This window comes from Chiloscyllium punctatum, chromosome 3, assembly GCF_047496795.1.
Source record: "Chiloscyllium punctatum isolate Juve2018m chromosome 3, sChiPun1.3, whole genome shotgun sequence".
In the NCBI taxonomy this organism is placed as follows: Eukaryota; Metazoa; Chordata; class Chondrichthyes; order Orectolobiformes; family Hemiscylliidae; genus Chiloscyllium; species Chiloscyllium punctatum.
The window spans coordinates 64,284,543-64,308,847 of NC_092741.1; the positions used below are offsets into that span (position 1 = coordinate 64,284,543).

Sequence of the window (24,305 nt, forward strand, 5' to 3'; positions counted from 1 at the left end):
AAGCACAAGCCTGTTCATGAGTAGTGACAGTATGAATAAATTAAGATGCCATCCTGATTGGGAGCAGTGGAAGACAATTAAAATGAAAGTCTAAATGGGAGCAGTGAACTGGATTAAAGGACAAACCTGAGTGGGAACAATGTGAAAGCAGAAAATCGGTCCTTTGTCCAACAATCTTCAGTGGCCTTGCCTCCATTATAAGGTTAGAAGTGGGGGATGCTCACTGCTAATTGCACAATATTCAGTACTATTCATGGACTGCTTCAGTATCTGAGGGTCATATCAAAATGCAGCATGATCTATACATATCCAGACTTGGGTTGGTGAGCAGAAAGAAACAGTCAATATACATGTTCCAGGCAATGACTATCTCCAACAAAAACAGTATTTAAGCACCACCCCTTGACAATCAATGGTATGACCATCACCAAATCTCCCATTATCAGCTCTGCTTTGTAGATCAACAGAATATACCGAGTAAAATCACGTTATGAAAATATTTTTATTTGCATATTACACAATTCAAGCTTTTTTATACAAATTTAAGTCTGCTTATTCATGAGACATCTGCTGGTATAGGAACATACAAGAAAACAAGCTATAATACAAAACTAGGCAATTAGTGTTACATTAAGGTGCATTAGCTTTATTGGATACTGAGGATTAGATAAACATTTTTTAATGCCACAAGATAATTCTTACAGCATGAATATTAGAAAGCAAGTAGTGCAATACCATTTATTGCAACACATGATCTGGAATAAACAATCTTTCACAAGTGTTCCGATGAGGAATAGAAATGGCGAGCATAAAAGGAACCTGTTATACCTTCAACATGCTGAAAATAATATGGAGTAGAAATCCATATTTAAACTATGCATTAATAATGATGAAATAAAAATACCTCAATTCACATCAGTTGTTATAAAAATCAAGTCTACTTCAGATCGATCAAATCCCAAAATGGTCATACCAATATTTAGAGCAAGTAAAGAAATTTTTTTTATAAGATGGATCTGTCCCAATTGCCATTCTATAAAAGATACTAGTTACAGTTGCCATATATCTAAAATCTGTCGCTCTTTGGATCTGATCTTGTTTCCACTCCGAGGTTTCTCTGCACCTATCTGGTTTTGTGAAATCAGAATAAAAGAGTCAACATCCTGTACCACCTACTCTCACCAAACAATAAGTTGAAATAGGATTATATTTGAAACGGATTTTTAAAATCTGCAACAGGAGAATGGTACACAGATTCCGGGATACATCTTAGAATAAGTTTTCAGTTTCATTAACACTCCTCCCTCCTTACTTAAAGGAACATGCATCTTGACAATAGAAATGTGGTCATACATATGTGCAAACATTCTGGTGAAAAAAGTTTCAGAATTTAATTTCAATGTCAACATATTTTAAACTTTTTTTTACAAAAGTAACTCCAAGTATTTCAAAATTCTGACAATATATCCACATTAAATCCACAATTATTTGATCGGAATACTTGGCCTCATCTGAACACCAAAATATCAATGACAGAAGCTCAAATAATGGCAGATTTTGAAATTAAAGCAATTGCTACAAATTTTCCACAATTTAAAAATGAAAGCTTATTTTGGAAAAGATTGCTATCAAAATGCCAACCAGGGGTTAGATCAGAAAAAAACTGTCAAAAATGCTCTTCCAAGAAATGTTTCCACTGTTATGAAAATACCCTGTATGAACAATGTCTACTACAGAACCATAACCAAGCAGCTCCTTGTTAACAAAATTAATTTGGTTTATAGCATGACTTATTACAGGGTAGTTGCTTTCTGAACCACATTTCCTGGATTTAGAAACTGAAGCAGCATTAAATTCTGACTCTTAAAAATTCTAAGTTCCGTTCCATTGTCTTTTGCTGAAGTGAATTTCGAACGAGTGTGTAGCACGGCACACAGACACCAAAAATGTTACAGAACATATTGAGATTCAAGTTCCATTACAGTCTTAAGTTATGAAGCAATTAGCAAACAAATTCAGATGCTTTTTAATGAAAGGGTCAGAAATAACTAGCTTCATATTTATTCATTGCTCTGATAAAGGATGCCTTCTATAGTCATTCATGTTAACAAACTTAGTCAATTTTGTCATTTGAAATAAGAATTTTGAAATTAAAAACTTTCCCTCCAAACAATTAAATGGAAAACAAAATAGATTATCCAAATGGTGGGGCAACAGTGCAGATGAAGCTGCTGCAGATCAGGCATCATAGGCAACTACACTGACTTAAGACAGCATTCTGTGGCCTGCATTTCTGATAATAATGTAGAGTTTGTATTGTCAAACTCTTGTTGCATTTTTGGAAATTGAAAACTTCTAAAGATATTATAAATTTTACAAAACAAAAATAGTTAGCTTATGTTATGGGCCACAATATAAAACATATGCTTCAATAAGCAGAAATATTAATAAAAGGAGATTCCAAAGTACCTCAGAGCAACCATGCACTTTGCTGCAAGGCCCATCGGAAGTCTATGAATGCACTTCTGATTATGCTTGATATTTATAAGTATCTTGTCCAGATGAATAGAGGAAATACAAGTCTGCACACATTAAAAGTCTTATTTTGAAAAAGCTGAATAAGATTTTCTCGACCATAAGCAAAAATATAAGTCTACATTTAAGGACAAAGCACAGTCTGATTGCATATGCTGGCCGCATATATGTAGAGAATAACCATATAGAGAAAAAAATTTATACAGCAAACAAATTAAATCTCCTAAATAAACTGGAATGCTTACTCGCACCTTTATGGCGCATTCATACAATCAGGTTATGACTTATCACCTAGAATTTAGTCCCTGCAGATTACTGTTAAAAACACAGCATCCAACTTCCTGGGACTGTCATGTAGGAATCCTATATAAAGCAGTGACAAATTTTAAAAACAAAAAAAGGATCAGCAGGTTATATAAGGCATTACTTCTGCTAAATTTTTAAAATAAGAGATTAATAAGAATAATAATTGTGATAAGGAAGACAAACCAATACAATCCATAACTGGTTGCCTAAACAACCAACTCGCCAGTTTTCAAAAAGTGGAAACAGACAGCTTCATTGGCTACTTGGCCACAACTGCCATTTTCAGAAAAAATATTTCGAATCAACAAGTAACAATGAATTCTCTCAATTTTGATAGAATTGTATCAGGTTCTGTTTTTTAGAAGGTTAGAGACGGCATACAACCCATAAAAATGTACATACTTATTAAGTTCACAAATGCCGTAAAGTTCACCTGTGCATTTCCTACATCAGGAGTGAGCAAGTAACATACTACATATGGCATTCCGAAAAATTTCTCCCATTTGTCCACTGTGACTTCGAAAAGCCATAGAAATAAAAAGTGACATGCTTTTGTTTCCCTCCAGTGGCATCACAGCTCTTCTCTAATGAAAATCAGGGACTCCAAGCAAATTCAACTCCATCCATTTTCTGAACAGATGGGGGAATAACACAAGACAGCACTAGTTCCTTAGAAATATTCTGAATGAGTGTGAACAGTTACACTTCATTGCTCTTTGCATTCCATCTATTCAAATGATATTCATATTATTAACCCATCAAGGAATTTAAAGACAAGTTTGCTATTATCAATCTTGCATTTTTGTACTAATAATGGTAGGGAGAAATGGAAAATACTACAGCATGACAAATTAGCATTTTGATTTTTGGAAACATTTAAGGGAAAAAGTATCACACACTTTACGATCAGGAGTTTCTAAAATGGATTGTTTTTTCAGTTGTCTTCTTTGGAATTAGAAATTTTAACTAGTATGCCAAGTGATATTTACCAGTATATATCATAAAAGTCAAATAAGCCAGAAAACTTTATATTTTGTATCAGAATTTTCCTGTCCCAGGTCCATAAGCCAAAAATATGGAAAGATGGATTAAGATTTGAGCTTTAAAACACTAGCCATGCATCTGAGGAATAACTTGTTAAGTAAGAGTTTTGGTAGTCACTGTACATATATCAAGCAATACAAAATGTTGGTTAAAATTAAGGACATTTAAAGATGAAAAGCAACTCCATTCAGATAAAATCAAAGCATGACTCCATTTGTACCACATACTTGGTGTAGTAGTGACCAGAAAGCACAATTAAAATATTGTGACTGAATATGGAGCCTGTGACCTCATTGAAATTTAATTAAACAACTGCTATGGAGAAGCCAAAAACAGCATATTTGGTAATGTGAAAACTACATATGCAGTAGTCCCGTGTGTTGCAGGACCAATTTATCTAAACTGTGTTTGCACACTAAGAACAATTTCCTTATTTATGTAAATAATTTTATGTAATTATCATGGCCAGGAGATGCAGTGAAAGAGGAATACTACAGTAGTCATACTTAAGATGATATACAAACTCTAATACTTCTAGTGCACCTTAAGTTTTGATGAAAGTTGAAAGCAACACACTAGTGTTAAGGTAAAATACTGCAGCTAATAGAAAACCTGAAACAGAATAGTGAAGCAATTCAGCAGGTCTTGCAGCATTTGGAGAGAAAAACAGAGCTAACAGAGTTCAGTATGATTTAGAAACTAAAGAAATCATACAGACTTGAAACATTTCTTCTATTTCTCTATCTATAGATAATGAGACCTGTTGAGTTTCTCCAGCATTGTGTTTATTAAATATGAATTGCTCCATCTAGTTAAGACAGACTTCACTTTTATTCTTTTGATACTTCCAAGTTTAATTATTTTTCCAAACTTTATAAAGAATGAGGACCCAAATATTATTAGAGCACGCATCTTAAATATTCCTACAAATCTACTCACTAGGTAGGCAGCCCACTGAATATGGATGTTGGATCAGCATCACCATTTCAGGTAGAGTCAGATAAAAACAAAGGTGACATTAAAAAATAGAGATAGCTTAAAGCAAGGTTCTGAACTGTACATCTTGACAATGAAAATTAAATATTAAAGTCTTCCTCTCAACATGTAATATACTTTCAATGTCTTAATTATTTTATTACAGTATCCTTTTGTATAATCAGATTGAAAGATCGAAAGCCCTTGATAAATGTCTTCCACATATGAACTAACATTTCAATTTTATTTTACGTTTTGCTTTGCAGAGTGCCAACTGCTAAAAGATGTAATAGGAAATGAATATATAAGCTATAACTCTTCACTAGAAAGAGGATCTAACTCATGACATTCTTATTCAGAAATATATGTCCTACTGTATAGACAAACAGGTACAAATACCTTGCTGCTATTTGAGAATAGCAACTTACAGTAGAAAACATTACGTGAAATTAAGCCAATTTTCCAAACAAATTATTAAATCCAATTCTGACCATGATGCGTCCTCAATGTTCTTGGCTAACCAAATGCACAATTATAATTAGACACTTCTGGTATGTCTACATTGTCTTTTTGGAAATATAATGCCCCAAAATTGTCAAAACTTCCATTTTAGTAAAGCTCCTTGAAAAACAAACCTGGGCAAAGTTTGTGCATGTATGATTTGACATTTACAATTTTGTCCCAATGAGTTACCCTCACACTACTTCAAATTTTATTTCTGTTCATTCATTTTATCTTTCAGTTTTGTGATAACAAGTTTTGAATTCAATACTCTTCCAACAGTTTATCTTTGTTTCTTCTTCTATTGATGTACAACTCACAGTTACCTCTTTACCTGCTCGTTACTGAATTCATGGAGAATACTGCTACCACTGTATTTACAGAGATAGCTTTACAATTAAACAGCACCAGGTTTTTGCAACACTATGTTGAAAGTTCTCTGCCAAAATTTAGCCAGCTAAGCAATCAATGACTGGAATCAAGGCAACACAAGGTTTCAGAATATGGTCGTATAGGCTTGAATTATTTTTCTTTGGGCTACTTAAAATGGCTTCTGATCCTAACAAAGAGTTATAAGTAAAACAAAAGGCATCAAAAACTTTTGGCACCAACATCACGTCTTTGCTAACTAGTTTATGGGGTAGGGAAGGGCTTGGTTTAATATTAACTAAAGACAATAGCTACCAGTGAAGTACAGTACCATTACCAGAATGCTAGTATAAGAGAATGAGACAGCAATTAAAAGCTGTTTAACTAACAGAGGACTTCAAAGCTTTTAAAGCATTTGCATTTATTTTTGCTCAGACTGGTAGATGGCTAGTGGTTGTAAGAGGTCAACAGTTGAATTATTGAAAACATCTAAAATAGATGTTACACCTTGGTAAAAGGAGAAACGTACCATTTTTAGGAACAACAAAATGAATGGACTCTTTACTATCTTAATCTATATCATACTTGCACATGTGCTACGTAGTTAATATAAGTCAACCAAGAAGCAATCTTCTAGTATCGCTGCATACCCATGTTATTGCTTAAATCACTTAACAGTAGAGTACTTCTACATGCATCCTGTCTGAAGAGAACTCAGAAGATTTTGAAGAGGATGGATGTACTCATTAGAATACAATAGCGATTTTCATTTCTAGAAGACTTGAATGCTTCACAGCTGACTTACATAAATAACTTTAGTAAGCATAGATCAAATAATTAAAATGGAAATATGCAAAAATCTCACTCTGCTCAGTTTGGTACTAAGGTTTCAAACAACATTTCAGAAAGGAGTAAAAAAAGATTGGAACGTCTGTAGGTTTGGCACTCATCAACAATGCAATGCTGAAGGCTTCAGCAGAATCTCTCAATCCTGCCTGCTGCAGTATTCTCTAAAATTAAGATTTGGTCTGCATTAAGTTGTTAGCAATTCAATTGCAATTTTACGCTGAATTGTTTGGTTTTCCACATGCCTTGTTCTATATTGTTCAAACAGGATTAAATTTGCAAGATGGATAGGGAAAACATTGATATTTTAGTGTGTCAATTAGAGGGCTAAAATAATTAAACCATTCTTAAAAATTAGGATCAGCTTTTTATGACCTACTCATTGAATAAGAGGGTTATCTAGATACAGCCTCCAATTTTCTGCAGTTGAAACCAAGACTGTGGACCAAATTTAAATCAAAGTAAGTGAACAATTTGCCTTTGTGCAAGTATAATATCGGGTCACTAAGTGGAATTAAATGTATTATTGTGCAAATAAACATTTAATGAGTTTATACAGATGGAAATATGATTGACACCAGCATAATGTACAGTTACTGCAAAGAAGAGGATACAAAGACATTTTGATCTTGTATTGAAATAATAAGATGGCATTCAGAATGTACAGTAATTTTGCCACAGTGATCACCAATGGAAAACAGGCTACACTTTTCTCTGCAACCTGGATTACATTTTAGCAGTCAATCTGGTGCTTTATATCTAAATGAAATCTTTAGTTTCTATACTAGCTGGGTGCTCTGGCTTGGCAACAAAACCACTGCTACAATTCCGTAAACAACTTAGTGTCACCGTTCATTTTTTTTTAAAAAGTAGAAGACATTTCAACTAACTTCAGTCTGCAACGACAGTTTTCAGGAATCATTGAGAAATACTGTTAACTTGCATTAATATTTTGTGTAAACATAAGCGAATCTTATGAATTTTCAAAAAAATTTGAATCATTGTGCAAAATACTTTAGTAAACGATAATTTGGTGTTAATCATGATCATAAATAAAAGATCATGACCGTTTAACTTTGTTGCTTCTTGACATATCATGATCCATGCTGACATCTTCCAAACAACAATCATGGTTCAATCCTTCGGTAGATTCTGTGCAAACTGATCAGATGCAAGTGCAAGATTTCTGTTTTCACCAGGCAGTGAATGGTTCACCTAGCAAAACTTCACAAATCATCATCACCAATTCCCTCAAAGGCATAGTTACCATGGAAGTCATTAGCACTGATGTCATTGGAGGAAGTTCCGATTCCCCGGATGCTAACAGAAGACAGCTTACTCTACAAGATGATAGATGAAGTAAAAGATAAAAATTCAGTGAATAAAATCCTTCAGTTGAAAAGAAACAAAGTTAAAATATTTAAAACTAAAATATTTTATACCTGAAGAGGTTAGCACGTATTCAGAATTTAATAAACTGAATTAAGTGGATAACTAGCAAAATGGGCATTGAATGGATCAGCACAGTATCGTCTCATCTTCGTAAGTCAGAACTTAAGACTGCTAATGAGTGACATGATGCCAAAGCTTTTCATTATGCAGCCATCAGGATGCATGCAAGAATGCCAAACTTCAGTCAAAACTTTATCACAGGAGAAGAGGGGTCCTGATTGGTGGCCAAATCTAGTTCTGATTGGCTGAGACACTACTATGGTGAATGCAACAAAATTAGGGCTCACCCCTCTTAGACTTTGAATTTAGTTGTACACCCAATATTTTCTATCAACCTGCAAATAAGTGCTGAGAGACAAGTTCCTATGGAATACAATTTTAACATTTGTTAAGTGCATTCGTGAATTCAACTTCTTTGTGAAAAAAATTCCCATTCGCCAAATACATTAAGGCTTGATTTCTACTAATGGACACACTTGCATATCAAACAGTTTCACCTTGAATTTTGAACACCTCTGTCAGGTATCCTTATAATTTTGCGTTCTGAGAAGAATCTCAGCTTCCCAAATCTCTTTCACATAATCTTCATTCCAGTAACACCCCCTTCTGCCGCTTAAGGATTGACAATTTTCCAAAACTATTGCACCCAGAATTACACAGTTCATCAGAAACGAGAAAGCTATCCACTCACACTAGTTCAATGGGTTCAGAAATAGTTGATAAGTCCATTGCACAATCTGCAAACTTTGCCACATGTAGGACAAAGACTTGAAGGGCTCTTTGCATGCTTTTGTATCTAGTACCTCAGTTCACAAAGCCAAGTATGACACACACTGACCTAACTGCCTTTTAACTTGCCTCGTCTATACCTCAAAATATTCATGCTTCTATGTCACTCAAAATTGTATGATTCAAATTATATTGTTGCTCCATATTCTTCTAACAGTATCACTTCACACTTAACCTGCAATTGCCAGGTGTCTATTCACTTTGCCTGCTGTTAACCTGCTTATTATTTCCTACATTGAAGATTTTGTATGGAAATTTGGTAAAGTTATATTCTTAATATCATATTTAGGCCAAAGTTAAATGTGACAGCAATTGCCCTAACAGTGACCTGGAAACTCCTATTTCATATTACCACCTGTCAGGAAATCATTCAGTTACATCCTGCATTGTAAAGGAATAGGTACCTTTACAATCAAGTACCCAAGTTACCACCTCCCTTTAATTCTACCTACTTCTATTTATTCACACAAGGAAGCTGGGTGGTAATTATGTTTGTTTTCAAAGCATATATGTACAACATTTACATAGTACCTTTCTCTGTCCTTGCTGACTCAAAGAATTTAATCAGGTTGATCAGATACAAATAACCTTTAAAGCTCTGTGCTAACAGTTCTTGAACTTATACTTTCCAAGTAAAAATAAACTTTTCCTTTGACAATTGTGCCTTAATTTTTTTATAGTCAAAATAGAAACAGACTCCCAGTCCATGACGACCAGATATCCCAATTTGATCAAGTCCCATTTTCAAGCATTTGGCCCATAACCCTTTAAACCCTACCTATTTATTTAGTCATCTAGATATCTTTTAAATGTTGTGGACTAGGGTGGACGAAGTTAAAGAAATCACAGCACCAGCTTATAGTCCATCAGGTTTATATGGAAGTTCAAGCTTTCCAAGCACTGCTCCTTCATTAAGCAGCTAATGGGGCAGGATCATAGGACACAAAATCTATCATAAAAGATCAAAGTGTCATACAACCAATGCGATGTATTAAACAAAATTCTGTGCCCTACAATCCTGCCCCAATAGCTATCTGGGAAACAGCAGAGCTCTCGAAAACTTGTACTTCCAAATAAACCTATTGGACTATAACCTGGTGTGTAATTTTTAAACTTTTAAATATTGTAATTGTACCTGCCTCCAGCAATTTGTTCCACACACACACACATCACCGTCTGCATGAGAAAGTTACCCCTTGTGACCCTTTTAAAATGTTTCCCCTCTCACAATAAACTTATGCCTCGAGATTTTAGAGTCCTGCCCTGGGAAAAAGACCATGACTATTCACCCTACCCATGCCCTTCATGGTTTTATAAACCTGAGAGCTAAATGCCCAGTCTCCGATGCTCTAGGGAAAACAGCCACAAACTTTTCAGTCTATCTCTTTAGTTCAGACCTTCCAGTTCCAGCAACATCTTTGTAAATCTTTTCTGAACCATTTCAAGTTTCACATCATTCTGAAAGCAAGGAGACCAGAATTAAATGCAGTATTCCAAAAGTAGCCTCAACAATGTCCTGGCCACAACATAATGCCCCAACACCTTTATTTAATGCACTGAACAATGAAGGCAAGCAAGCATGCCAAATCTTTCTTCCCTGCCTGGTCTACCTGCCACTTTTCTTTCAAGGAGCTATGCACCTGCACCCCTAACTCTGTCTTTGCCAACACTTCCTAGGACCCTACCATTAACTGTATAAGTCCTGCCCTGACTCGCCTTACCAAAAGTGCAACACTTCACATTTATCTCAATTAAACTTCATCTGCCATACCTTGGCCCACCTGATCTTTATTTCTTCGTACTCAGATAACTTTCTTCACTGCCCACTACACCACCAACTTTCATCAATACTGCCTATTGATGCAGAAAAATATCCATTGAGCTAACTTTTCCCGTTGTCTAAATATTCTAAATAGATGGTATACTCTGGAAAATACAGAACAATTCTTTTGATAAGTAGAGTAACAACAATCTAAAATTTAACATGTAATTCACCATATTTCAATTTTTTTTAAAAACCTAATATGTGATTTCTGCATCACAGTCAAATTACATGGAAAAGTAGCACACTCTCAAGATAGTTCATGTTTATTGTGTACAAGCAGCAACAGCCGTATTGATGGTTACCTAAACCTCTCATGTTAAGTTGAAAGAACACTGTTTAGACATCAGCTAATCACCTAAAAGAGTAGCAGACCAACATTTAGTCTGCAAAGTAAAAGTCTAATTTCAAGCCAGCTTGAATAATTTTACTCACTGAGAGCTTGACAATAGGTTCTCTGTTTGAATCAGGAGAATCCTAGAGAATTAAAAAAAAGTTAAAGGAATGGCAACAAACAATCCTAGAAAAGTGCTACACTCATTGATTTAACTTCGAAACAATTAATTTCACCATTTACTTCAAGGAAATACCAACAAAAATCTAGAAAACATTGAAAAAGGATCAGTTATTACTGTAGCAATTTATTTTGCAAGGTCAGTAAATGAAATACATTGATTGTATTGATGGTGTAAGTTGTATTTGGGGTGAGATGGTTTACATCAGTTAGGTCAAAAATCAAATTGTAAGACTAATATGAAATCCCATAGTTATGCAGTTACTTGTTACTCTAAGCTAGATCACAAGTTATATTGCTTAGTCCTGGTCATATACATTTTTCTTTGTCGTTTCCATTCCTGGGCACAAATATTGCTACCAAAGGCTGTATTTATTGCTCATCCACAACTGCTTGCAAAGGTGGTGGTTAGCCCCTTCTTGAATAGCTGTATTCAATAAAGACAAAGACAAAAATAGGACATTCTGCCTTTTGAGTCTGCTCTACCATTCAATTAGATCATGCTTGATCTGATAATCCTTAACCCCACTTTTCTTGCTTTATCCTCATAATCCTCGAATCCTTAATGATTACAAATCCATGTCTCTCAGCCTTGAATATACTTAATAACCATGCCTCTATGCGAAAAAATTCTACAAATTTACTACCCTCACAAGAACTTCCTCATTTGCCCCTTAAATGGGTGATCCTTTATTTGAGATTGGTTCAAGGTTCTCCCACAAGTGGAAATGAACTCTCCCTATCTACCCTGTCAAGCCATCTAAGTATCTTTGCTTCACTCAAATGGATTTCAATACAAAATTCTTTCTTACAAATGAAAATAAGAGAGATCAGTACATTAAGAATGCTGAACCACCTTCTTTCTCTTTTTTCCTATTCCTTCTAAACTTCAAATATCCTTGGATATTCTGTTCCACTTAGTCACTCTGTGGCGAAGTCTCCATAACAGCAATTAAATCACACCTACTTATCATCATTTTCCCAAATGAAATTTATTTATTCATTTGCCTAATTGTTTTTCTCTTTGGGCTTGATCTCCACCTATCATTTACTCATTCCTCCTCCCCTGCCCCTTCTTGAGCATATATACCAACCTTCACCTAGCAACAGTTCTGAAATATCACTGGATTCAAAGCATTCATTCTACTTTCTCTCTACAGCTGCTGCCAGACCTGCTGCATTTTTTTTTCCAGCAGTTTCCGATTTCCAGCATCCACAGTTTTTTCATTTTTTGGATTTAACAGAACTGCTTTGAATGGCTATGATGCAGTTTTGTATGTTCATGACATAGCATGAGAGTCACGAAATGATCACAATACCAAGCCCCAGTTTCATCATCAGCTTTTTGCACTATAAATGGTAGATCCCAAGATAGACAAGGGAGTTAAGTTTATGGTGAACATGGCAACAAAAAGCTATTTCCTTTTACGGAACTTAGTAGAAAACAAAATTGCAAATTAAAATTTTCTAACCAGGAGTGGAGGAGATTTCACAGCTTGCTGGCTGTCTGACCGACGTAACGCACCATTCATGCGCTTCTTTAGCATCTAAAATTTGAAGAAAACATTTCAGATTTAAGTATGGTTCATTCTGACTGAACACACTTCACTTGTCTATATCTGGAGCAAACCAAGGATTTGATTGACAATCCCAAGGAAGCAATAATCGACATTTGTGGATTAGAGAAAACTTTATAGTGGTGCTTCCTGGGGTTGACATGAAGACTCGTGCTCTTTCTGATGTATATTAATGACCTACACCTTAGCACATAGGACAATTTCAAAATTTATAGATAATATAAAACTGCAAGTTGCGTGTGTTGGTGACCAGGTCAATGTAGAACTTCAAAAGAACACATTGGTGGAATGAGCAAAAAGTGGCAGATGAATTTTTTGCAAAGGAGTATAAGTGATTCAACTTGATAGGAAGAAGGTAGAGAAACAATGTGAAGTAAATGGTACAATTCAAGGGAGGGTGCAGGAGCAATGAAACTGGCTGTTACGTGCATTAATTATTTAAGGTAGCGAGACAGATTGAGAGTGTGCATCATAAACATGCACCATCAATGGTGACGGAAAGTACAAAACCAAGTAAGTTATGTTAAACCTGGAGACATCAGTTTAGCCTCAATTGCTGCATTAAACCCAATTCTGGGCACTATACTTTAAGATGATTGGGAAAGGAATATATGCAGATGAGATTCACTAGCATAGTTCCAGGGATGAGGAACTTGAATTACGTAGATAGAATGGAGAAAATGAAACTACTTTCCGTGAAGCAGAGAGAGCTGGGAGGAGATCAGATGATAAATTTTCAGAAGCATGAGGAGCTGGACAAAGTAGAAAAACTGCTCACACTGATGGAAGGACTGAGAATAAGCACGCACAAATTTATGGTAATTGGCAAAAACAGAAATGATGACAAGAGGAAAGCTTTTTCACTCAGAGCAGTGGAGGCAGATTCAACCAAAGTATTCAAAAGGAAATTGGAATATGGTCTTAAGAGGAAGAACATAACAGTGTGGCATTAGGTCATCTGCTCATTTAAGAACCTGGCACAGGCATGGGCAAGTGGCTCCTCCTGATCTGTAACCATTTTCTGATATACCAGCTTACTTATGGACTTTGCCTCCCACTGCTGTATTATGTAACGGATATGCTATTTGAGTCATCATCACCTTTTCAGTACTGCCTTCCAAATACAACCTCCACCTGTAGGAGGCAAAGTGCAGCAAGTGTATTGAAATATCATTATTCAGGTCACACATCATATTGACTTGGACATATTATTCCTTTCTCATTGACACCATCACAAATCAGCCCACTTGATTGGCACCACATCTACAAGAATCCACTCCCTCCACCACAGACACTCAGTAGCAGTTTGCTACTATCTCCATGATGCACTGCAGAAATTCACTAAAGACAGCACCTTTCAAACCCACAACCACTTCCATGTAGAAGGACAAGGGCAGCAGATGCATGGGAACACCACCTGCAAGTTCTTCTCCAAGCCACTCATCATCCTGACTTGAAATATTTTCATTCCTTTACAGTTGCTGGGTCAAAAGTTTGGAATTCCCTCCCTAATGGCATTGTTGGTCAACCTACAGCATGCAGACTGCAGTAGTTAAAGGAGACAGCTCACCACCATCTTCTGAAGGGCAACTAGGGATGGGAAGTAAATGTTGACTAGCCAGCAATGCCCACACTCCATGAATGGAAAAAAAAAGCATTGTAGAAGCATCTTCACTGAACATATAGTTGTGGCTTCATTTATTGTGCCACCATCTCCTCAGGAGGCATCTAGGAGATGAGTAATAAATTGGCAAGAACACCCATTTTTCAGGGATTAATTTTTGAAAAAAATTCCCTCAAACAGTTAAGTGAACTTTGATGAATCAGCACAGCATGTAGGCTTTTAACATTTACGTTTAGAACTAGGATCACTTTTCCATCTGACAATGTTCCTGTCAAACGCCTTAAAGTTGTTATGCCATGTTAAAAATATCTTAGTGCAAGTTATTGGTACTGAGGCAGGTTCATGCTCACACTATGCAAAACAAATGGACATGCTGCACATTTCCCAATAAGCATGGAACATGACATCCTACACCAGGGTTGTAGGATAGACTTTTGCTTAAAATTTATATACCTATATGACCTAAGAAACTTAAATATAAATATTAATTCACCTTCTTTATGTTGCCACCTGATTTCTTCACCATTAGTTCATCCACCATTGCTTGCAAAGAAATACTCATCATTATTGCCTAATAAAAATATCAAAAAAAAAGACAAATTTCAGCTCTCGGCAACATATTAAGCCAATGCATGTACTATTGTATGTTTATACTGTTCATATATATGTTTAAGACTGCACCATACACTGTAGCATCATGGTGTTGCGTCACAGAGTTCCACAGTACTGCCATTAAGTTTAAAGTTAAATAACATTATGTCTCTAAGTGCAGACTGCTGATTGTACCCGGTTAGAGACAAAAACTGCAGATGCTGAAATCCAAAACAGGCAGGCAGGAAACCGGAATAACACAGGAAGTCGAGATTTCGGGTGTAACCCTTCTTCAGGATTGGAGTGGATGTGGGGGCAGGGCGGTGAAGTGGGGATAGGTAAAGACAGGTAGAGGATACGACCTGGTTGGTCAATGGGAGAAATGAATCCAGGTAATGGCAAGGAGCAGTGGAAGGAATGGAAGGGGCTGGGTAGGAAGTCAGGGGATGGGAAGGGAAGTTATTTGAAATTGGAAAGCTCAACATTGAGTCCTCTGGGCTACAGGCTATGAGGCAGAAGAGGAGGTGTTGTTTCTCCAATTTGTGGTGTGGTTCGTTGTGGTAATGGAGGGGGTCAAGGATGGTCATGTCAGAAAGGGAGTGGTTGGGGGAATTGAAAGGAGCGGTGACTGGGAGGTCCAGTCGGCTCCTGCGGGCCCCGCCATGATGCTCAGTCAGCCGTTCACTAAGTTTATATTCGGACACAACCATGTACAGAAGACCACATTGGGAGCATCTGATGTAGTCAACTAGGTTGGAAGAGAGGCAGGTGAACCTCTGTCTCACCTGCATCATCAAGCATCACAGCCAGGACCAAAGGGGCCAACTGGACCTCCTACTCACTGCCCATTTCAATTCCTCTAACCACTCCCTTTCTGATATGACCATCCTTGGCCTCCACTCCTATCACAATGAACCACTGCGCAAATTGGAGAAACAACACTTCATTTTCTGCCTAAGCACCGCACAGCCTGGAGGTCTCAATGGTGAGCTCTCAATTTCAAATAACCTCCCTTCCCATTCCAGACTCCATTCCCAGCCCCACACCATCCCTTCCACTACTCCCTCCCACCAACCGGATTCATTCCTCCCATTGACCAACCAGGTCGTACCCTCTACCTGTCTTTACCTATCCCCACTTCACCATCCTGCCCCAACCACCCTTTTTATCTGCAGCTCCCCCCATGCTCACCCCCAGTCCTGAAAAAGGGTTTACACCCGAAACGTTGACTTCTCCACCCTGATGCTGCATGGCTTGCTGCGTTCCTCCAGCCTCCTGCCTATCTACACTGATGGTACCCAGCAGGAGCCAAAAAGGAGAAAACTTTAGAGAACAAAAGCTCAGAGTAGCCCTGGACACTACATAAAACTGCACATCAGTATTAGCTGAGGCCTGCATGAAAATAGTGTCTTTAAGGTGGTGCTGAATTTGGGGAAAAAAAAAGTCCAAACATCAAATTCAAATTCATGGAATTTAGAAATACAATTATGTTTCTGGGTATCTGAACCAACAACAGATTAATCTACAGAGAAATGAGTGGTGTTAACTTATCAAATGCAATTATCCTTCATCAGTAGCAACTTGAAATGTTAACTGTTTCTCTCTATAGATACTGCCTGTAATTTCCCTTCGGTCTCCTTTTGTTGAAGGGATGAGTTTCATGCGATATTTTCGAAACAAAAGAAACCTTCCCGACCCAGTGTTCCAAAAATTTAAAACTGAACTTAATTATTTCACTAACCATTTAAGATCTGCGAATGAAGGTGATGAGGACTTAACAAGTTGTCAGCCTGCTATTCCACACGTTTGTTCAGTTCTACTTCTTGGTGATTGCGATTTTCTTGAGTTAATTTCTCCCATTATCTTCAGTATTTCTGGGATGTCATTTGTACTTAATATAATGGATCTGATGCAAAATAGCTCAATTCCCTATCTGCTACCTCATTTCTCCCCCCCCCCCCCATACGTCCAATTTCATTTGATTAGCTTCTTTTAAATATCTATAGAAACTCTTCCAACTGCTTTACATTTCTAGAAATTTTCTCACATGCTCCAACTTAGTTCAGACAACAATCACATCAGCCCTGACCCTGTTGAATGGCAGAGGGGCCAAATGGCCTACTTCTGCTCCTAATTTACAGAACAACCTCAATTATCTGAAAGAGATGGGCAGGGAGTATTTTGTTCGGATAACTGATCTAATCGTAAACAAAGGAAGCCACACCGGGACCCTGAGATCTTGTTTGGATAGTCCAATTCGGATAATTGATAACCGAGGTTGTTCTGTATATGTTTGGATTAAAATAATTTTTTTGTAAAAAACCATATTGATGCTTTGCCACCACTGAAACCCGCTGCACTTAAAACAGATCCAAATTCAACCATCATTATTTTTAATGTGACGGAGAGATTCATAGAAATAAAGTCAAACTTGCAAACCCTGTGAAGTAAAAGTGGATATTCATTACAGGAGCTCTGTGGGTCAGTCAACCTAACAGTGTCAAAGTGAATATCTCACTTACTTTATTACTAGGCCACTATAAGTAAAATATTTTAATGGTTAAAATCAAGCATGTGCCTCACCTGGGGGCTAGAAATGGTCACCCACTGGAGTCTGTCTTTGCTCATCAAATACTCAAAAGCCAATTCCAATTTGGTCTCTGTCTTTCCTGGGCTGTTTGCACTGCCATTTGTTAGTGGAACTTGCTAGCATTTAAGAACAGTAAAAATAATACAATTAAATATACAAGCAGGTTAAAGCAAATCTCAATTTGGTTCAACCTTTGGATTATCAAGAAACTGAATTCATGGCTTCTGCAGCTATTTAAATCACAGTAATCTTAAATTTAATACAAGCAACTATCATTCAAAATCAAGACTTTAAAAAAAAGGACAACTGCTTAATACTATTTTCTGAATAAAGTTGGTTTATGGGTTTAAGTCCTAGAAACATAGCTGATAACATCAAGATTATGTCAAAGAGCATCTAAAGAAAAACCCACATTAAAAGGAAATGGTTACTTATACTAGAGAGAAAAGAGGAGGAGGAAGCTTTCAAACTAATAAATATTGATAACTAATAAGTAAATATTGATAACACCAACTATAAAATATTAGAACGGTCATACATTTGAAAATTCATAACTTAGAGAACAATAACAAATGGAGAAATGAATTTGATATTTTAGGCTGTTTCAGTGGTTTCTTCTTGCTCCTAAGAAGGACCTCAAAAGTTAAGTAATCACAAATATGGGGATGACTATAGCTACATAAAAAAGAACCCACTATCATTCTTGTAATTCAATGATCTACTGTCAGAGAAATATACAACAGCACCAACAATGCACTGAAAATAGGCCTCAGATGCTAGGATTAGTTTAATACTACTCATTATTCCAGGCAAAGGAATTAAAAGCATGACTAAACAAATACCACAAAAATTCATTCTTGATGTAGACAATATTGCAAGGACTCCAACTCAACTTTGATTGCTAATCTAGTACCATAATCACTATACTAATTATACCTAATAATTAAATCTTAAAGAGCTGGCACATCATTGGAAGCTGGGACAATTCATGTTACTGATTTAGTGAAAGGATGCATGTTGGCCAGGATACCAAGCGTACTTGTTTGAGCTGTGCAAAAGCATATAGTGCAATTATCACATCCACCCGAGTAGAGTGATGGAGCACAAGCTTAACATTTCAATCAAAGGCTTACACATCAAACTATGCTGGACTTACTCAGTACCAGACCTAACTATGCATTTTTTAGATTAGATTAGATTCCCTACAGTATGGAAACAGGCCCTTTGGCCCAACAAGTCCACGCCAAACCTCTGAAGAGCAACCCACCCAGACCCATTCCCCTACCCTATATTTACCCCTGACTAATGGGCAATTTTGCATGGCCAATTCACCTGACCTGCACATCTTTGGATTGTGGGAGGAATCTGGAGGAACCCCACGCAGACACACTGGGAGAATGTACAAATTCCACACAGCTAGTTGGCCAAGGCTGGAATCAAACCCTGGTCCCTGGCGCAGTGAGACAGCAGCATTTCTACTATGTGTTCAAAACCAACCTTGACTTGAATATTTAATTTTCTGACAAAACGAAAGAGATTGGGGCTACTATTGTTGTGTTAAAGCTGTTGTGTATCACTTTGAAAAGATTACTTGTCAAAATCAGTACAGTCTTGAGACAATGTGAAACTGTACAGTAAAGTTGCCATTGGCCCAGAGGGACTATAGGGCTCCTTTTTCATTAGAGAGGGAAGACTGGTGATGATTTAACCTGAAAATCACAAGTCTTCAGGCAAGGGGCTAGGCTGAGAACGTGTAATGTCAGTCAGTACTGTAATACTCCTTGGGTTACACAGGATCTGTAAATAGAGAGTCATAGAGATTGTACAGCATGGAAACAGACCCTTCGGTCCAACCCGTCCATGCTGACACGATATCCCAATCCAATCTAGTCCCATCTGCCAGCACCCGGCCCATATCCCTCCAAAACATTCTTATTCATATACCCATCCAAATGCCTGTTAAATGTTGCAATTGTACCAGTCTCCACCACTTCCTCTGGCAGCTCATTCCATACATGTACCACCCTCTGCGTGAAAAAGTTGCCCCATAGGTCTTTTATATCCTTCCCCTCTCACCCTAAACCTATGCCCTCTCGTTCTGGACTCCCCGACCCCAGGGAAAACACTTTGTATATTTATCCTATCCATATCATGGGCAGCACGGTGGCACAGTGGTTAGCACTGCTGCCTCACAGCGCCTGAGACCCGGGTTCAATTCCCGCCTCAGGCGACTGACTGTGTGGAGTTTGCACGTTCTCCCTGTGTCTGCGTGGGTTTCCTCCGGGTGCTCCGGTTTCCTCCCACAGTCCAAAGATGTGCAGGCCAGGTGAATTGGCCATGCTAAATTGCCCATTGTGTTAGGTAAGGGGTAAATGTAGATGTAAGGGTATGGGTGGGTTACGCTTCGGCGGGGCGGTGTGGACTTGTTGGGCCGAAGGGCCTGTTTCCACACTGTAAGTAATCTAATCTAATCTAATCCCCCTCATGATTTTATAAACCCCTATAAGATCACCCCTCAGCCTCCGATGCTCCAGGTAAAACAGCCCCAGCCTTTTCAGCCTCTCCCTAAAACCACAAAAGACAATAAATTTTGAGTTATTTAAATCAAAAAATGAGTGAAGAATTTAACATAATTTTAATCTTTAAAAAAGTTAAGAATTTTCTATGGAGAGCTTGCCAGAAATAAAGGGACAGTAAGGTGTTTAAAAACCTTCCATAATACTTACTGAGGACGTGACACGCCAGCATCTCATGCGTGTGACCTTGAAACTACCTTCTTTGATTTGGTCACTGGGTAACTTGACATGAAAATTCAGTTCATTGTTACCAGCACTGACTATTACGTGACATTCTTTCTCTGGAAAATCAGTGATGCAAGGGTCAAACTTGATATATCCATAATACTTCAGCGTTTGAGCCAGGCTGATAAACTGCACAAAAACAGAGATATTTACATCTTTAGAGTTGGTATCTTTAAGGGGTGATAAAATTCTTTGTTAATATGGAAAAATAAAATTATGCATACCAAAAACAAACTAAAAATGCTTTCTTCCATCAGGAAAGCAGGAGTCGATAGCATGGTGACCCATTAATTTTTACATACCACAAATGAAAAAAAAGGCTTCCATTATGCCTTATATTCCCTCAGGATTTTCCAAAACATATTGTGGCCAATTAAGCACTTTTGAAATGTATTCACTGTGCTAATGTAGAATTTACAAGCAATGCATGTAAAGCAAGGCTCACAAACAGCAATTACATAAACAAGTGGATTATTTTGTTAAGTGCAGATTAAGAGATAAACCCTATCTTAGTCATTGGGGAGAGAACAGGTTTATAAGAAGCTCAAAAAAAATTAACCCTCATCTTAAGGGGGACTAGATTACAAAGTGTTTGCAAATTATGCTGCAACTGTATAAATCTCTGGTTGCAACGTCTCTGCAATACATAATTCAGTGCTAGCTATTACACTTTGAAAGTGTTTATACACTTCGGACATGTTCACTGGTTTTGGAGGACGTGCAGCAGAGACTCACCAGAATCACAGTAATATCAAACTATTAAAATCACTAAGACAGGGGCACAGGCTCACTTCTATTATTCTGAGTACAAAATACTATGGAGTGATCTAAATAAGATGTCCACATGAACAAAGCATTTAATAGGATAGCTCGAAAGAAAATATTTTCTTTGGGTGGATGTGCAGAAGTGTGGAGCATAAACTTAAAATTAGAATGAGACTGATCAAGGCCAGCAGTCCCTGTAAGCTGTGTGGCCATGCAACCACAGGATCTATGCATACTGCTGTACTGCTATATCCATTTGTAGTTTAAACAGCCATTGCCAAAAACACCTTGGGAGGTCAACAAAGCAGTTGAGAAAATTAGAGGGAACATATATCAAGGAAACATTCAGGAGAATTATTTTACAAAACTGGTAGTGGAACACTATAACACTCAATTTGAAGATCGGTTATTCAGAAAATGTAAACTATGGATTGGGATATGGATGAAAGGCAACTGATAAAAGTTTGTGATGCAGAGAGATCATCCATGATTTGACTGCATGACAGCAGCATTGTACTCCAACTTAATCTTCAAACTCATAGTCCAACAAAACCCCCACTCTCTCATTACCATCAAGACAGGGGATCAACACGGGTTCAACAAAGAGTGCAGAGTGCATGCTTGGAGCAGCAGCATGCGTATAAAAATGAGGTGTCCAGCTGAATCTACAAAACATAACTATTTGCATGATAAACAGCAAATGACAGAGTCAAGTGATTTCACAACCAATGAGTCAGATCTAAGCTCTGCAGTCCTGCCACATCCAGTCATGAACAGTAATGGTCAATTAAACAATTCACTGGAGGAGGCATCTCCTCAAAAATCCCTATCCTCAATAATGGAGTCCACAACATCAGTTCAAAAGGTATAGCTCAAGCATTAGCAACAATTTTCAGCCAGAAGTGCCGAATTGATGATCTATCTTGTCCTTCTTCAGGTGGTCAACTACAATAATAAGTGCTTGACTCCAGCCACTTCTATTCACTCCACAAGGCATCAATAAACTTCTGGAGCCACTGGATACCACAAAAGGTTATCGGTCTAGACAGCAATACTGAAGAACAGGCTATTCTAGTAGAACACTGACATCTACCTGATCAGGTGGAGGATTGCCAATATACATCCTGTACTCAAAAAGCTGGACAAATCCAACCCACCCACTTACCACCCATCAGCCTCCTCTCAGTCAGTAAAGTGATGGAAAATGTCATCAACACTGCTTCAAACAGCACTTGCTTAGCAATAATCTGCTCAGTGAATCTCAGCTCAGTGCTGCCAAGGCCACTGAGCGTTTGACCTCATTACAGCCTTGATGCAAATATGCCCAAAAAAGCCAAATTCCAGAGGGGAGATGTGACTGCCCTTGCTATCAAAGCTGCAATAGACTGAGTATGGCATCTGGAATCGGAATCAGGGGAAAATTCTCTGCTAGTTGAGGAAACCTTCCTGGCACAAAAGGATGATGATTGCAATATTTGGAAGTCAGCCATCTCAGCTCCAGGACATCTCTGCAGATGTCCCTCAGGATAGTATCCTTGACTCAAACATTTTCAGCTGCTTCAATGACCTTCCCTGCATCACAGGATCAGAAATGGGGACATTCACTGATGACTGCACATTCGCAACTCAAATAATTCAAATGCAACATCAGGACAATAGCCAGGTTTGTATTGACAAATGGCAAATAACATTCACACCACACTAATGCCTGGCAATGACCATGAACAGAGAATCTAACCATTACGCCTTGACATTCAATAGTATCACAACCATATAATTCCCGACTATCAACATCCTTGGGCCTACCATTGTCCAGAAACTGAACTGACGTGGTCAGATTTCCCCAAACCCTGGCAGCCTTTTGTAAAGTACAAGTCAAAAGTGTGATGAAATATTCCCCACTTGCCTGGATGAGTGCAGTTCCAAAACTCAAGCAGCTTATCATCCAGGAAAAAGCAACTTGTTTAATTGGGACTAGTTACAAGCATTCAGTTCATCCACCTCCAATGCTCAGCAGCAGTGTGCACCATCTACAAAATATACTACCATCTAAAAACGACAAGGGCACCAGATGGATTTGTGAAGGGGAAATCATGCTTGACAAATCTGTTGGAATTTTATGCAGGTGTAACTAGTAGAGTTGACAAAGGGGAGCCAGTTGGTGTGTTATATTTGAATTTTCAGAAAGCATTTGACAAAGTCCCACATAGGAGATTATTATTCAAGATTAAGCACATGGAATTGGGTGATGCATTGAGATGGATAGGAAATTAGTTGGCAGAGGGGAAAACAAAGAGTAGGAATGAATGTGTCCTTTTCAAATTGGCAGGTAGTAACTAGTGAGATACCACAGGGATTGGTGCTGGGACTCCAGCTATTCACAATACATAATAATGATTTGGTTGAGGGAACAAAATGTAACATCTCAAAGTTTGCAGAGGATACCAAGTTGGGTGGGAAAGATGCAGAGATTCTTGAGCATGATCTGGAAAGGTTGCGTGAGTGGACAAATCAATGGCAGATGCAGTATAATTTGGATAATTGTGAGGTTACTCACTTTGTAAGCAAAAACAAGGAGACAGATTACGATCTGAATGGCTAATAAACTGGGCGAGGGGAGTGTGCACCAGGTGCTGAAGGTAAGCATGCAGGTGCAGCAGACGGTAAAGACGACAAATGGTATTTTGGCCTTCATTGCGAGTGGTTGTGAGCACAGGAGCAGGGAATTGCTATTGCAGCTATTCAGGACCTTGGTGAAACCAGACCTAGAATACTGTGTGCAGTTTTGATCTTTTTTTCTGAGGAAGGATGCTCCTGCTGTCAAAGGAGTACAGTGAAGGTTTACCAGGCTGATTTCAGGGATGGCAGGATTGACATAAGAGGTGAGATTGACTAGGTTAGGATTAGATTTGCTGGAGTTCAGATGAATCAGGCGGGTATATCAGATTTATAAAATTCTAACAAGACAAGACAGGGTAGCTGCAGGGAGGATGTCTCAATGGTGAGCACGTCCAGAACCAAGAGTCACAGTCTGAAAATTCAAGGTAGACCACTTTAGGATGGAAATGACGAGACATTTCTTCACCCAAAGAACGGTGGCCTGTGGAATTCATTACCACAGGAAGTAGTTGATACCAAAACACTGAATGCATTCAAGAGGTGGCTAGATACAACACTTGGGGTCAAATAGGGGGATGAAATGCT

General features: G+C 37.8%; 1 protein-coding gene across 1 annotated transcript in view; it reads right to left on the minus strand.

Moving 5' to 3' along the window:
• Nucleotides 1-483: 483 nt before the first annotated feature.
• Nucleotides 484-24,305, minus strand: part of snx17 (sorting nexin 17) — an 84,464-nt gene continuing 60,642 nt past the window's right edge. Inside the window, exons 10-15 of the mRNA XM_072554480.1 lie at nt 20,262-20,465; nt 17,529-17,651; nt 14,848-14,925; nt 12,626-12,700; nt 11,075-11,116; nt 484-7,916 (exon numbers count right to left, since the gene is read on the minus strand). Of these exons, the coding sequence (XP_072410581.1) occupies nt 7,803-7,916; nt 11,075-11,116; nt 12,626-12,700; nt 14,848-14,925; nt 17,529-17,651; nt 20,262-20,465 (636 nt within the window). The 3' untranslated portion in view covers nt 484-7,802. The remainder of the gene's footprint in view (nt 7,917-11,074; nt 11,117-12,625; nt 12,701-14,847; nt 14,926-17,528; nt 17,652-20,261; nt 20,466-24,305) is intronic.